Source organism: Microtus ochrogaster, chromosome 1, assembly GCF_000317375.1.
Source record: "Microtus ochrogaster isolate Prairie Vole_2 chromosome 1, MicOch1.0, whole genome shotgun sequence".
Classification (NCBI taxonomy): domain Eukaryota; kingdom Metazoa; phylum Chordata; class Mammalia; order Rodentia; family Cricetidae; genus Microtus; species Microtus ochrogaster.
Genome location: NC_022009.1, coordinates 119051856 through 119069479, shown reverse-complemented (window position 1 = coordinate 119069479; position 17624 = coordinate 119051856). Strand labels below are relative to the sequence as shown.

The window sequence follows — 17624 nt, the reverse complement described above, 5'->3', positions numbered from 1 at the left end:
GGTATCTAAGTAGCCTGAGATAGTTATTGAGTGTTGTGTTCATTGTTGAAAATTTATCTTTATCAAATTACTTATAACATAAACAAGTATTAAAATAGCAAAATAAGATCACAAATTTAGAATTTCCTCCCCTAAGAAGTTTTACATAGCTACATGCTCCATTGTCTTTCCAAACTATAATTTTATTTATAGAAGTTCATTTAAGACAGCAAAGTAACTCTTCAGAGACTTGCCTGAAATCCAAGGAGCTTTTCACTGGGCTTGATGTGTCTCTGAAACTCACATTCTGTGGGCTGGATCACCTTGATTCCATCTTCGTAAAACACATAGAACATGTTCCCAATGCCCAGACCTTAAGGATAAAACACATTTCAAAGTCAAATAGAATCATCAGAAACCTTTCAACATAACTGAACACCCATTAGCTTCCTGGCAGTGCTGTACTGAAGAGGTTACCTGATGTTTATAAAGCACACTACCTCCCTACATGAGACACACACAGGCATTTTCCTGGCCTTCCTGCATGTCTTCTAGATCCACTCTCATGCTTCACATCCATGGGGAACAAAATAAATTTCCTTATTTATGCCAATACTTATCTATGGGCCTTAAGTCATATTTAATCTTATAAATTGGGTGCTACTAAATATAAAGTCATAAACTTTAGACATATTGAAAAGTATCTCTGTTTTCATCGATGGGAGGAAAATATATTCAACAATTAGTTTGGATTTTATGGTTTTTATGCATGGTGTTTTTATACTTCATCTTATAGTGCATGAATTTACATTATGTAATAACTCATATGTACTGAAATAACTGTGATGGAGGAAGGTCATTGGTTAATTAAATAAAGAAGCTGCTTGCCCTGATAGGTTAAAACATAGGTGGGAGGAGTAAACAGAACAGAATGCTGGGAGGAAGAGGAAGTGAGATCAGACTCCACAGCTCTCCTCTCGGGAGCAGAGGCCTCAGAGAGAAGCCATGCTCCCAGCTCCCGGGAAGATGGACTCGATGAAGCTCAGACCCAGGATGGACAAAGGCTAGAATCTTCCCGGTAAGAGCGGTGCGACACAGATGATCAGATACGGGCTAGTCCAGGTGCGAGAGTTAGCCAAGAAGAGGCTAGACAGAAACGGGCCAAGCAGTGATTAAATGAATACAGTTTGTGTGTTGTTATTTCGGGCATAAGCTAGCCGGGCAGGCGGCCGGGGTGCTGGGGACACAGCCCCGCTGCTCATACTACTACATAACTGTAGATTATTTCAGCAATGATCTGGTAACTATTGTTCCAGAAAACAGCACATTAAGAGAAGATATTCCTAAACAGTAGCAGAAATGACAAGACTTACATGCAAGTCATATCTGTTGCAAAAAGTTTCATAAGAAAGAATCTTTGGTTGTCAGCTTTAAGCTATTTGTATGCCTGTGCATAACAAAATGCAAATTTTATATTCAAGCCTTAAAAAAGATTATATCTATAAGGCTTAAAAAGACCGCTACTTCTTATTTGTATTAGTCAAGCCTACATGTAAACACTAATATATGCTATATATTAATAACTATCAATTTAATATTTTAGTTCCTGTATATTGCTGCTGTAATTTACAATCAAACATAAACAAGTCACACTGTGTTGTCTGAACCGTGTAGAAACCTCTGGAGTATTTCTTACAATCCTCCTCTCAATTTTGAATAAATATCTTTGTACCCCAAACTGCTCCTGAGCTACCATCATGAATCAATGTACACTTGAAACTGGCAACGAGTTGCCATCCAGAATATCTGCTAATTTTCTGGAACTATTCTCACCTCTCACCTCTCTTTATACTTCACTAAGGTTAATTTAACCATATTTTTCAAACTACATACTCAATGGGATCCCACTCTGAGTTACTGAACTGGTCTAATTTCTGAGTTCAAGTGTCCTTGGAAATATCTAATTTATCCAAATCACACATTTAAGCCTGCAACTCTGTTTCTTACCTTTAAAATATGAATTCATACCAGTACTTATATAAATCATAAAATATTTCCCAGGATACCAGCCACAGGTAAAATATAAATAGTTAAGTACCTGGGGTTTACTCTGTTTTGTTCATTTAAATTTTCTCCAGTACAAAAATAATCCCTTAGTGTTTATCAAATCACCCTGAAAATATTCACTTTTGGACATGGAATTATAACTGTGTAATCACTATCCACATCGAATTTAGAGCTAAGACCTGTATCACACAGCTATTGGTGAGAATCAAATGATATCTACGGAATCAGAGTTAAATGAATGATTAGCACACAATAAGATTTTAAGAAGCAGTGAATGTTGATATTCAATGATGCTATCTCTCACGGACAGGACATAACTGCAGGTGAAAGGTCAGTTCTTCACTGTGTTCATTTTCCCTTGAACTTACTTTGATTGCTCAGTCTGTGCTAAATGTCTATCTTCTCCACAATAACCGATTATATATATCATAATCCCACAAAAATTTTAAGTTGATTTTCTAGTAGAACATTTCTCATATTTTGTCCTTTCAGATTGTACCAAGAGCTTTCTGTTCATATTCTTGCTGTAGTAAAATGCCATTCACTTTTCTAGCTCATTCTTCTACAAAGAAGTATGGTTTTCTTGAAGACCACCAGGAGTGATATCATCTGCATCTTCAATATTAATTCATAAGCAGATAACTAAACTAGGGCCTCATATTAAGCCCATTATAAAAATATTTGAAAAATGCAAAATAACCTGAGTCTGCTAATCACTTTTGAAAATGCAGTATTTAAAAAAAATGATGTGTTTTTTATACCTAAAGAATATTTTTACTTATTTTGACTACTTAGGCTGAAACTACGGAATTTTTCATGCTAAGTATTTTTTCCAAAGCAAAAAGGTTTCCCTGTCTTCTCAAACTTCTACATACTCAGTGCCTTTCAAAGTGCTAATATGTACATGCATATTAGAAAAAAATATTTGTAAACAATACATAGTGCTATAAAGGAAGAGTGGTCATGGTTCTCAGAATAAAAATAATTAGTCCTACAGTTTTCAATTACACTAAATGATAATGTGTATTTAATGCCACAACACATTATAGTTCAGTGAACGCTTCTGCCTTGCTAGTTCTAACAGTCTTGTTTTTTTCTCTTTCATTTTTCATGTGTTGGTGGAGACAAACACCTGTATTATGTCATTTCCAAATCAATTGTTAATCTAGCTGTTAATCTGGAAATTAGTTCATGATTATCTTAGATTCTTTGGATTCTGTTCTCCTTATATACAGTGTATAGAAGGCACAGAAATAATGACGCTCCCTCTTATAAATAGCAATTATTTCTAATCTTTACTGAACATTTAATTCAATATTAATACAATGAAGGACATATGATTGCAGTGTGTACTCATATTTAATCCATGGGGGCATGGCAGTGATAGAGTGATTTTGTACCCTGTTATCTCTACTATTAATTATGAACAGTACATTCATGATGAATTTTGTTCCAATATGATCCGAGTCATTTCTGGATATTGGATTCACATTTAAGCTAATAGAGGAAAGGATCTTGTAGTGGTACTTGTTCTGGAATTAACTGTCAAATGACCTTAGCTTATGTAACACTGTCAGTAACTACTTAAAATCCTATAATGATTTGTTAATCAAAGTTTTATCACTGAGTTTAAATAGTTAGGAAGTGTTTCCTTAATTAATACTATACTTCCATTTTCCAGTGACTATAAATATATTTGTATGCATATATGAATATATACATATATGCAAGATTCTCAGTATACATTTACATGTTACAAACAAAATCTCCTTTAAGCTAAAAATTAATATGGACTTTTCTCTCCCTGAATAGAATATTTTCTTTTCTGTTTTTAAATGTAACCATTATTTGTATTACGATTTAGCTGCTAAATCTGTCTTTGTACACTGAGAACAATTATATTAATACTTGAAAATAAAGACTTTATAGTATGTTTACAAAAATGAAACTTGCTAGCCGGGCGATGGTGGCACAGGCCTTTAATCCCAGCACTCGGGAGGCAGAGGCAGGCAGATCTCTGTAAGTTTGAGACCAGCCTGGTCTACAGAGCTAGCTCCAGGACAGGCTCCAAAGCCACAGAGAAACCCTGTCTCGAAAAACCAAAATAAAATAAAATAAAATGAAACTTGCTATATACAAAGGCCAGGGTTCAATTCCAAGAGTAACAGAAAAAAAAATGTCTTACTCATTGTTTCATTTTTGCTGTAAAGACTTCTGGGAGTGATGGTGTCCAATCTTTTACAGGCACTATTAGTACAGAAGTGTGAATTACCTCACTATGAGTGCACCAATCAGAATGATTTACACCAGAGTCCCTTTTTAATGGCTACCTGAGATGAGCCAGTTGGTGGATAATTACTGTATTAATATTACATGATCATTGTATGTCAAATATTATAAATTAAAAATGCTAACATTTATAAAAGTTAAAATATATGGACTTTTTCGTGCACTTTATGTTGATCTCTATATCACAGATTTGAGGAGGGAGTGCTCAGAATGTATGATTTGCTGCGAGAAGCTAAGAGATACAATAGTTCATTGAATTTTTTCACACATTCAACTACTAGAACCAAGTCTGTGGCTACTGATCTCCTGCTCAGGAGGAGGTGTACTCTCCATCACAATGATAGCTTGAAACAAGTGTTTCAATGCTCAGAGAAATATTTATTTGTTCTCAAGAAGAAATATGGTATAAAGAAACACTAAAAGTCAAGTCAATGCAGGCTTTAATCTAACTGAGCTTTGTGCAATTGAAGATGAAATATTCAAGTTGAATAGAAGGGGGATGTGGCCACAGCAGAACCGCTTCAATAAAAGTCAGAAAAGAAGATCATGAGGGAGGTTTGAAGAGCCTGAGGGAGAAAGCCAAAATGCCTCCTCATTGGCAGCAGAAGTGAGAAGGCCATTTTCCTCAGACATTTTGACTAGTGAAGAAGGCAGCCGAAATTGTGTTCCTGAGTTGTATTATATAACATTTATTCAATGCTGACTACTGTTTTAAAAGCCAAGAGCAGCCCCTCTGAGTATTAGTAACAGCTACACTTATTTTAGAAATAAATACTAAGACTAATACAAAGTGGCAGGCGTGTGTTCTGTAATGAAACTGTTTGATTTACATTTCAACTTGTAACTCATTTTTATACAAAATATAACCATTTCATAAGATAGTTGTATAGTTATTCTTAGACTGACTTAACCAAGGTTACCATGGAGAGCATGGTAATTTCAATTGCTTTAACTGTCTTGACCTGCTTTTAAACTTTTGAAACAATTTAAAGGTATTATAAAGAGAGATTCTATTATTAATGAATCAAAGTGACCTGTATTTAATTAAGAGTACCTATATTTTATATTTGCTTTAGGTATGTGGGGGGGAGCACAGTATGCAAAAGGACGCAAGAACAATCTATAGAAGTTGGTTCTCTCCTTTCACCCATATGTTCTGGGATTAAATCAGGTCTTTAGGTTTGGTTTTAAGTGCCTTTATCCACTAATCTATTTGGTTGTCCTATTTAGGTGATAAATATTTTAATAGCGCCAGGAATATAATACAAAATTGTAGTATAATCAAATTAAATTTTGAGTCAAAGTGAAAATAAGCCAAATATTGAAATAAATGATAGTCCGCAAATATAGTAAAAGTCAAGCCAAGAAGTCACAACAATATGATATATAACTTAATTTAGTACCTTCTTCTCTCCATAATATGTTAGCTACTGCAGCATGCCAAAAAAAGAAAAAAGAAAGAGAAGAGAAAAACAAGTCAGGAAAAGTTAGTTGCTCAGTAAAATGAATAATCACTGTGGAGACCAAAATCTAGAAAAGAAAGTGTCTATGTATGGGGTGGTGTACTTGAAAGACTTTTGCAACTCAGCAAGGGGTGACGGTGTGAGCAGATGCATAATATTTAAAACACCTAGTTTTTGGAACAAAGATTTTGTAGCAGACTAAGAATACTTTTATATCCTTAATCGAGAATATTAAGTTAGCTTTTATGAGATACACATTTAGAGCAAACATTGGTATTTAAAACTATTGAATTAGTTGACATTTTAAAGTCACCAACAAAAAAGTTGTAACTCTTCCTGTTTTTACAATATACAATATTTTCCCACAATGTGAACTCCCTGCAATGAAGCAGCACTCCAGAAAATAAAGTATCCTGAATATTACCTGCAAGTTTTATGTAGTAAGTTCATTCATTGTTTCAAACCAGACATTGCAGCACGATTAATAAAAACTCAGAGACGGAAATTGGGGTTCAACCTAAGGTTAGAAAAGCCAAACAGCCAGTCACTGGCTCTTACCTTGACCTCAGTCTGAAATGGCGATCCAGCCTCCAGGAATAGCTGTCTTCTCCCATTTTATAGTCCTCTCTAGTTCTGGGACTAAGGGTGTGCAGAACTCTTGCTTGGTTTCTATGGTAAACTGGTGTGGCTACTGGGATTAAAAGTGTGTGTCATTGCTTCCTGGTTTGTGAGGCTGGCCAGTGTGGCTGTTTTACTTTTCTGATCTTCAAGTAAGCTTTATTATTTATTAAAACACAAATTAAATCCTACTACAAGACACAATGATAATATATGTAAAAATATTTTTTGTGTTTGTGTTACCTCACTCGGTATGATGTTTTCTAGCTCTAACCATTTGCCTACAAACTTCAAGATGTCATTATTTTTTTCTGTTGTGGAGTACTCCATTGTGTAAATGTACCACATTTTCCTTATCCTTCTTCAGTTGAGAGGCATTTAGGTTGTTTTCAGGTTCTGGCAATTATCACATGTACTCACTCATAAGTGGGTTTTATACATAAAGCAAATAAAACAGGCCTATAAATCATAACCCTAGAAAACCTATACAACAATGAAGACCCTAAGAGATACACATATGGATCTAATTTACACGACAAGTAGAAAAATACAAGATCTTCTGAGTATATTGATAGCATGGGGACCATAGGAGAGGGTGGAAGGAGAGGGTAGAGGAAGGAAGTGGAGCAGAGAAAAATGTATAGATCAATAAAATAAAATAAAAATATTTTGTTAATTTCAGGACACACCACCTATTTGTGAAGAATGGGTTCATTAAATACTAAATAGAGACTAAACCAATAGAAATTTAAAATATTAGAACAGAAGTAATGGAAATGTCATTTTCTTTTTTTTAAATTCAAAGTTAACAGTTTTTATATTTTTGTCAATAAACAATATGAATTAAAAGAATAAGTGACAAACATTGCTTACATATATAATTACTTACTAGGTGTTTGGCACTCACTTTTCTTAAATAAAATCAACATCTGTGTGAAGCCAAAACTACACATTTTATTTTGTTTGTTTGTTTTATTGAACCATTATCTCACACAGTAGCCCTGACTGGTCTGAAACTGATCAGGTAGCCCAGGCTGGCCACAAATTCTCTGCTGTCTGCCTGCCTTAGATACTTGCATGCTGGTATTACAAGTGTAAACCACATTGTTTAGGGAAGAAAGTCTATAAGAAATGGGAGTTATGTTAAGTTACAAACATTCAATAAAAATACATATAAAGTTAGCTGGTCAGGGTAGTTGCATAGGAAAATACAAAATAAATCATGACAAATTCACATTCTTCTTCTAGAAGGACTAGATGACACATTATAAGATGTTGTTCATGCCTAAAATCTAAAGCATATTGGTGATTTTATGTTATACAAAATGAGGGCTCTCAAATACTATATTTACTAAATGTATACTTATTTTCAAGACTGAGACAGTGAATATAATATAGATAGAAAACATTCAAATATTACATAATTTTAAAATGTAGAAAGCAGGGATTGGAAGTGCAGATCATTGGTAGAGCAACCCCTTAGTACCTACACCCTAAGATTGATACCACAATGTATATAAAAACAAAAGCCTTTGACTCTAAATACTCTGGCCAAATAAGATCTCTCCCTGTTACATCTTTCCATTGCCTTTTGTCAACATTTGTATGAAATATACATAAGTAACAATGATGTTTATGATCATTCATGACTATATAATATGGAAATAAAAATTTGCAGCATGCTTATTCATTTAAATTAGCATATCTAAACTGGTCTTCAGATGCCGCGCACTGCGCCCCCGTGTCTGCAGTCTGTGCACTGGCACCCAGTTTGCGATCTTTGAGCAAGGGGGCTGGAGGTTAAAATACACAGACACACACAGACAGAGAAACAGCGACATGGGTCATCCTTGAATTCCCCAAGAATGCCTCCTTTGTTGTGTTCAGGGGCAGCTTATATAGAGATAGCCACACCCTAGCCAACCCACCAGAAACCACTTTCCTGCCATCAGGAACTCCCGAAGGTCTCGTGCTCAGAGCAGCTGTAGGCACTCAGATCAGGGGATTACAAGAAATTCAGGACCTGGGGTCTCACTGCTCCCAACATTCAGATAGTTCATTTTAGTAAGTTTCAGATATTGCTACCACTTAAAATGCATTTTTATTTTTTCCATTTATCAAACTAAAATACTGCATAGATTAAAGGATAGGACAAAATGATTGAACTACACAAAGCTCTATTAGTCATCAAGATATGTGCACTACATATGTAAAGTGTTTGCATGTTTCCTAGGGGATCTGCATTTTATTTAGCTAGTTCCTCCAAGTGTTGTGGAGAATTTTAAAGTTTCTTTTGATTTTGTTTCTAGTTTATAATTGCATCATTTTATCTTCTGTTTTATTCCTCCAAGTCCTTCCACACACTTGGTCTTTCTCTCTTTCAGATTTGTGGCCTCTCTTTTCCATTAATTGTTGTTGCATACATGTAGATGTATGTGAATATATTCCTAAATATAACCTGCTCATTGATATAATTTTAACTCATGTATGACAAGTCACCAATGCTCATTTAGTATTTCATATTCGATTGATATACTCTGCTCTGGGGAACTTTCTCTGCCAAAGAGCTTCTTGTATGTTCTGAGCAGCAAGTGTAACTGCTGGTAGAGTTCCTCGTTGAGTTGCTTCAGGTAGGTGATTTGCTGTTTGACTTTGCACAAATAAGTATGAACAAAACTTATTGAATACTTAAATATAAATTAAAGCACATGAATAAACTTGAGAATTAGTGATCTGATAACATGTTTGCAAATCGTATAAACAAATGTCATACTTACATGTCCACCACATTAATTCTATAATTATGGCATTATTTGTTTATTTATTTATCTATAGATTTATCAGATCCTTAAGTTTTAGAATGGCTTTATCTAGCCATATGTATGTGTATATAATACATGGATACACACATCCAAACACAGAAAATGTGTCCTCCAAAGCTTTGTGAAAATATTTTAAATGTTTTTATTTGTGTGTGTGTGTGTGTGTGTGTGTCATGTAAATGCAAATATATCTGAAGGCCAAAATGGGGCATCAGAACCTTAAGAACTGGAGTTTGACATGGTTGTCTTCTGATTGATGTGGCAATTGATGGAGCAGCAGATGATCTTAGCGTCAGAGCCACCACTCCAGCATGTACAAACTACCAAAATAAACCTTATTTCATGCCCTCTCTCACACCTATTGTTATGTCTTCCTGAATCTCCTACCAGAGTTCTTCCCCTAGCATATTTTTGGTGAGTGATTTGTTTGTTTCATTTTAATATAGTCTTATTATATTATCTATAGATACCCTGTCTATAAATAAGAGATTAGATTAAGTAATATTTCACATAACCTTATGACTTAAATTGTTCTGAAATATAACATAAAAGTTATCAGTTCTAAAACCCATTGGACATTAATCTTTTCAAATTATGGACCTCACAGTTCAATATTTAGTTACAAAAATAACTTGAATATAAGATTGTTTTAGATGATAATAAACATACTCTATTGAAAATGTAGATCAATAATATAGAAACCAGATATTGGTATTTATGTTTTATTATTAATTCTTTTACTGATTTGCTTACTTTATATATTAGGAGCCTGTCATTCCCCTTACAGTGATGGCTCCCACATCCACATGCTCTATGAGGAAGTGAATTGGAAGAATTGAGATATTTTAAAAGCAGCATTAGTAAGGCAGTTAACAACATAACATTGTGCTCTAGTGCAGAACATCTGTTTCCTTTGTCTATGCCTATGGTTTCACCTCAGCATGTCTGTTCCTTGCCTTTCTCCTTCTCTGAAAGCTGACAATTTTTTACCACTGCGAGACATTTTTTTTTTGATAAAGTGCACTTTTGTGAACATAACATTTAAGCTAAATGTCTTATTGTCTGCTTTCCTTTTAGATTTAGGAAAATGACTTAACATTTACATTACCAAGCAAATGTAATAAGACAATCTTAAGATAAAAATTTAATGTATCTAAAAATCAGTATGGTTAACAATATAGGACAAGAGCTTTCTTTGGATGCACATATGGGAAATAACGTGAGCTGTTTGAAAATGCTATGTTTAGGCTAGAAACTATATTAACTCTGTCAAGTTCACTGCGTGCCACATGCCTGATGCAAAAACACATTTAAAATAAACTAATTCTCTTTTTACCCTGAGTGAAGGCATTTTCCCAGTTTCTAGAGTTTCAACCTGTGTTTTATATTAGCAGACAAGGCCACAGTGTCCAGTGTTTTTATAAGGAGATGATCATAAAGTAGACAGGAAATGATAGCTCCAGGTTTAAAATGATGAGATGAGATAATCCAATTATTGTGTTGCAGATATTATAATAGGCATTAAGAAACTATGCCAGGAAATGGAGAGTAAAAAAAAAAAAAACAAACACCTTAAGATTGTACAGCAGATGAAGCAGAGAAATATAACCTAAACCCTGGGAAAGAAGAGTCTGCACTCCAAGAGTGGCATCCATGAGGGGGTTTAAGTCCCTGACTGTCCAATATAGGTTTTCAGATACTGAAGAGAAGTCTATCACTGATCACTGAATAATGTCAGCTTAGAGTTCATGGAAGTTTTAAAATAAGAAATAATTTAAGGAAGCAAAGAAAGTCTACTATGGGCAACTAAGTGTATGCGACTAAATCCCAAAGAGAGCTGTGGCTTTGTAAAAGTAAAAACCATGTATCAACAGCATCACAAAATACAGAGGCTATAACATGGTTGTTTCCAAAAGTGTCTGACTTACTGGTTTAGAAAAATATACTGTTTCATTGGTATGACTGGGTAGGTCCTGACCTGTAGCCACTTAATGAATTGTATGTTTTTTATGTGGATGAGTGGGTACAAGCCAGCAGCCCATCAAGATATTATGTGGTGTCAGCAGGCATGAAGTCTCCTTCACAACATTCTACCATGGATCATTCTCACTTGGAAGACTGAAATAAGCTTTGGAGTTAGATTCTAAGCAGACTCACTGATAATGCTGGTATTGTGACACTGGGTGATGACAAGTTGTCTGAATTCTTCACTGTCCTGTGGAGGCCCCAAAATGTGAGACTATTTCCACCTTCCACCAAGGTCAGAGAGTTGGAAATTACCTCTATTCCTTCAAGGTTATTGTGTTTCTCCCTCAAACAAAGGTACCATCTAGATTTAGATCAGAGAATTCTGCTCTCTCAAGGTTATTGTCAGCAGGTCTATATATAATACTTGAAAATATAATATTTTCAAGAATAGAATAGTAAATTTGTTTCTACTCCAAACAAAAGTCTAAGGATCCAACTAAATCCCTACTCCCTTAAGGAGATAACAATGAATCCCACCTAGAGAGTAGTTTGCCTACAGAATGTTTTGTCTAGGGTGTGAACTTGTTTTTCTCTAGCAACAGAATGTAGGCTGCAACCTTCAACTGGTCTGTTTATTTCCCTTGTACTATGTCAATGCAGTTTTTTTTCTTTTTATCTTACTTCTACCTTTTGAGATCAGGAGTATTTTAAACAATTGGAAATTAAATGTGGGTGATAGAAGTATTCACTGGAACTCCCTCCCAATACTATCCTATGTTTTCTGTTTTATTATTTTCCTCATGTCTTTGTGCTCTTATTTTTCTGATACCCACCCTCCTATCTGTCAAAAGGTGTTTTTGTTGAGGCTGGTCCCCAACACTGTCCCTCTGCTCATGACCATTCAAGTGTTCTCCTATTCTAGTAAGGAGCTTACTCTAGAATGAATTTTCTGAAACTCTAAGGCATAGGTCACAATGCCCCTAAAGTGGCTTTAAAATAATTCTATTTCCTGCCTGGGCAGCAATAGCACATGCATTTAATCCTATCACTTGGGAGGCAGAGGCAGGCTGATCTCTGTGAACTCAAGGTCAGCGTGGTCTACAAGAACTACTTCCAGGACAGGCTCCAAAGCTACAGATAAGCCCTGTCTTGAAAAAAATACAAAATCTAAACTTGAGTAGAGAAATATAGAAGACATTATAATCAAGTGTTCAGCAAGTCACCTTGGACCTACCTGTTCTTCATATAAGAAAACAAAATTCAAGAATACGTTACAGCTAACACCCACCAATCCAGATTATTAGCACCCAAAATCCTCTAGACATGGAAATTCTGACTTAATTACTGTGTGGAAGTATGGATGAACTTTCATAATTCATTACTCAACTAATTTGCTTAATTGCATGTAATAAGTGCTAACATTAGTAACTATTCTTTGGTGAGTAGAGATAAACTGGGAGAAATGCGTCCTCTGGTGTGACTCCAAACCATGCCATCATGTGCCAGAAGCCAAGTGATTTCCTCTTTTCCTCTCCACATCTAGAAAATGCACCACAGTATCAATCAGAGCAGTAAAGTTAAATGATTTTAAAATATCTCCAGTACTTGGCATGTAAGCAGGCATTTAATAGTTACTGTCTATGAAGATATATACATCACAGAAAAAACTCAAGATGCTCTAACTAATAAAAATATTTCAAAAGTGGAACACAGTAAAAAATATATATATAGTGTAGTCCAACAGTCTGTCCATCGCTATTTCTTACTATCCAAGAGATAAAACTATCAAAGTCATAGAAGACCAGCTGGATGTAAATTAGCACATCTGCTAATTAAGAAAAATAAAAACTCTTTGTTTCTCTAAAACTGTTGTAGGGACTCTAGGATTTTGCAAAGACAATTCTTTTTTATTCTGGTTCCAGACAGGGCTTCTCTGCATAGCACTGCCTCCCTGAAACTTGTTCTGTAGACCTGGCTGGCCTCAAACTCAGGAACTCAGAGATCTGCCTCTGCTGCCTCCCAAGTGCACCACCACTGCCAATATAAAAGACCATTCTTTCTAACACTATTTATTATTGAGCATGCATTTCAAACTCAACACTGTTTAATATACCCTTAAGAGCATAATTAACATAGTGATATAAAAATATAATTTTAATATAGATATATAAACAGTGTAAAAACCATATCCATCATTTAAAGGAAATGGGCATTCTTAAAAATCATTTATCAAGATAAATACAGATTGTTAGATATTCCTGGGGGAAGATATAAATTGTGATTTCAAAACAAATAAATTAAATAGTGATGTTCAATCATTCCGGCAAACACAATTTGTACTTTAGTAAAATTGTCTTAACATTACAGTTGGAAAACAGGACAGATGTATGGGTACAAGGTCAACAAAAGATGAACAAGAAAATCTCTGAAGTAGGTTAGAAATATGGTTTCTGGATCATTAACAGACACCAGATAATAACTAAAACACATTCGGTGTCACACTGAATGACCTGTGCTCATAGGGGAAAAAGTGTTTTATAAAAATACTGATTCTGAAGTAACCTTAATGAACTTCATCCTAAGATATATTTGAAGAAAATGTATTGTAAGATTGTGAAGAGACAAAGAGTTAGTACTGGCTTTATGAGCATCAAATAAGATAAAATTTTAGAAGAGTTTAGAACAGTGTTTAGACCATACATAATACATGAGTATATGTATGTGGATACCTGTAAGTACATCACATTTGCATATATATAGATACATATATGTTTTTAAACAAAAAAAAAAGTCCCCAGAAACATCATTAAAGACAAATCCTTTGGCTTGTGACCTAAATATCAAGAAACGGGAGGCAACAATATGATTTTTGCAATAGTCATGGAAGGGCTCCGGAGCAGAGGATGACTAAAATGTGCAAAGCTGTAAGTTCTATTTATAACACATAGAACCATACAAATAAAATCATCTAGATTTTTTAAATGGTTTACAGATGCATTCTGGGACTGAGGAGGCAGAGGCAGGGAAACTTTAGGGACATCTAAGGCAAGCCTTACCTATTCAATATTACCTGTCTCTAAATCTGAAGAGACAGGGTCTGGGGAGATGATGAGGTGGATAAAGCCTTGTTCTGAAAGTATAAGGACTGGAGTTCGGATCCCCACGGGCAAGGCAGCTCAGTAGGAGAAGTCTTAAAAACATGCATTAACTCTGAGTTTTGTCAGTAGTTCCAAAAGGGTAGAGCTTTTACTTTTGGGCCATTAGTATATAGAATGTCAGGGACACATGGGCTGGAACTCAGCCAAAATATATTTATTTTCCAGGTGAGATCAGAGAGAGCAGCATCCATTGTAAGCTCCACAAGCCCCTATATTGTATTTGCCTATATAAAATCTGTGTGAAAAACTGTGCATCAAAAACTGGGCCTAGTCAAGGTCAGTCATGGAAATTTTAACACAAGGTGGCCAACGCCAGATGAAGCTTAATTTACATATATTAATAATAAAATTCCACATGGTTTTTAGAGGTGACATTCTAAGCATAAGGATCATTGATATCTAATATTGAATAAAAAGAGGACACTTTTGTCCCTCGAATTTAGATAACAACTTAGAGGCTGTGGCTTATATTATTATCTCTTGTCTTTCCTGCTTGAAATATTAATGCTACTGCTAAGTTACACCAATATGTCTAATTGTTTCACTAGAAAGTGAGTGTTGGGAAAGGGCCAAAGGAAGACCCTGGCCTGTTCTTCTGGAGTCCTTGCTGCATCTCTACACCTCTTTGCCCTCTATGCTCCCAAACAATAGCTAATAAGAGAACTAATAAGAGAACAATGCCAGCTGCTCCATGTATTCTCAAAATCAGAGAGGGATCAGAACCAGCAATGGCAGCCTCGACACTGTGGCAGTTGCCATTATGGCGATAGACTAGAAGGGAAGCGGGCTAAAGATGCTTAGCAGAGGAGAAGCATCAGAGTAAAAGTCAATCAGATGTGTGGAGAGAAGTTTCTAGAAAAGGGGCATTGATGTCTACTGTGAAGGTTTTCAGTGCAGTCTCCTGAAAACACACAGACTAAAAATAAAACATTCCCAAGCCTGATGGATAAGATGTAAAAACACTTGCCCTTATATATAGATATATACTTTCCTAAAATAGTTTATTTCTCACACTCACACTACCAGAAGCAAATGACCTTATTTTAATAAAACTATAAATCTTATGCTCATGAAGAATATTTCAATCTTGAGGAAGAATGTGCTGTATAAATATGAACCACAAAAATACTTAGGTACTTTGAGCAGAAAAAAAAATATCTAAGATTTAAAGTAAATTATTAAACAGTTGCTGCACCTTCTAAAATTTGATCAAGTAATTTATAAAAATGCTATACTTTAAAATATTTTGATATTAAGTATAAAATAAGTAAAATCCCCCTTTTCTTTAAGAATACCATAACCAAATGTGTTGTTGATAATTTTATTCAGGTAGTGGTTTTTATCCATTATTCAGCACAGAGCAGTAATGATAATTGCAACTATATGAAACACCTGAGCTCTTTGCATATGCTAGAGACAGCCAAGGGTTTCAGATCCCCTAGATACTTGTTTTAGCAAATGTCTTCAATGCTATTAACCTCCATCACAGTTAAATCTAAAAATATAAAATAACATAGTTAAGATCCAATGGAGGAAGCAAACAATTAGAATTAATGCAATGGTCTGAAAGTCAGTGGATGTCTTGGCTAGTCACTTTTCTTGAGGATTACACAGAATTTTTTCAAGTGGAGCTTTGAAGTCAAAAGTACCCCTTTACGTTTTTTGTTCAAGTCACATAGGCACCTGAGAGGCAAATTATGTCTTAGGCTTTGTCACAGCAGGCTCTTATGGTGTGTGTGTGTGGATGGGGGTAACTTCAAGTTCACAATGAAGCCTGAAGACAAAAATTTAGACCCTGATTATTTGTATATACTTATATATTATGAAGAAGTAGTCTTGTAAAAATACTGATTTTCTTCTTAGAAGCCTGAGTAATCTAATAAAGCAAATATATTTTTTGAAGATTACATTATGCCAAACAATCTTAGGAAGATTGACAGAAGGTAACCCACATTATTGTAGTCCGTCAAATAGGTGTAATGAGTTTCTAATATATAGGTTTCCCTGACAATCAGAGGAAAATATCCTCCTATGATGAAGACAGAAATCTGGCTAACTCCTACTTAGATGATAAAAAGAAATACACAAAAACTTGTCATGTATTAAAATAAATTTAAGCAACATGAATGAAACCTTTCTTATTTTGGTAAATCTTAGAAAAGGTCTTAATATTAAAAATGTAAAAAAATGGATGACTTTTTGCAGAAGACAGCATTCCACCTTTCTTATTGTGAACTATTACATTTATAGGTTTCAGACAACGAAAAATGAGGCCAATAATTTCAGCATGTGCTGGTCAGAAGATTGAAAGACTTATTCTACAATTTATCTCAATGATGTGAGAATGGTGTGCAAACTACATAGCATAAACATTTTCGCTGTTGAGAACAAAATTCTACAGAATAGCAAAAGCTTATAGACCATTTCCTTCATAGTATACCTATAATGGGGAAACATTCATAACAAGTATAAAATGTGCAGTTTTAGAAATCTTCCAACTGAAATGCTCATTTTTTGTTGTGCTTTAATATTATTAGTATAGCACTTCTATTGAGTACTGGACAAAATACTTAGTGAGAAGTAGCTGTTCTCATTTATTAGCTTACTCCATTTTGCTTGCATATGCTTGTTTCTATTCTGGTAGCTGACTGAGTTGCTGAGCACCAAGCTGGAGCCACCCATTAAAATGGGATTGCAAACACCTTACTAATCTTTACATTTGTGGATCATAAAGAAATAAGAAAATAAGCAGAGGGCTGTTCTACCTATCCTAATTACTGTTTGATTAATTATAAATTCAATTTCACATGATTATATCATTTTCATGCAGACATTCACAAGATTTCATTGAATCCACACAACCTCCCTTTTATGTATTTCTCCTTTCTCACAAATGACTCATTGGCGTGCTTGTAATACCAAAATCTGCTCTGACTCCGGGTTTGCATTGAAGTATTCAGATAATGCCAGGCTTTAAGCCAAACTAATACTCTCTTCCTTTTATGAAATAGGCAAATGCATCATAAGACTTTAAGAAGTTCTGCAGAGTTGTAGAGAGGATTCAGAGGTAGTGTTACTGTTATTCAGTAAGTTATTCAGTGCTTACTGTTCTCAGACAAAATACGAGTTCAGGTTCCCAGGAGCCATTTTGGGCAGCCTGCAAGCAGTATTTTATACCTCCACCTCCAGAGGTTCCAACTCAGACTTCAGACTACTGTGGGCACCTGCACTCCTATGCATATCCATGGATATAATCCATG

At 34.9% G+C, this 17624-nt stretch overlaps 1 protein-coding gene across 1 annotated transcript in view; it reads right to left on the bottom strand.

Annotated features, from left to right (window-relative positions):
- The window catches only part of Fstl5 (follistatin like 5), a 398938-nt gene that overhangs the window by 70349 nt on the left and 310965 nt on the right, over window positions 1-17624 (bottom strand). Inside the window, exons 11-12 of the mRNA XM_005344117.3 lie at window positions 5739-5765; window positions 234-352 (exon numbers count right to left, since the gene is read on the bottom strand). Coding sequence (XP_005344174.1) covers window positions 234-352; window positions 5739-5765 — 146 coding nt within the window. The remainder of the gene's footprint in view (window positions 1-233; window positions 353-5738; window positions 5766-17624) is intronic.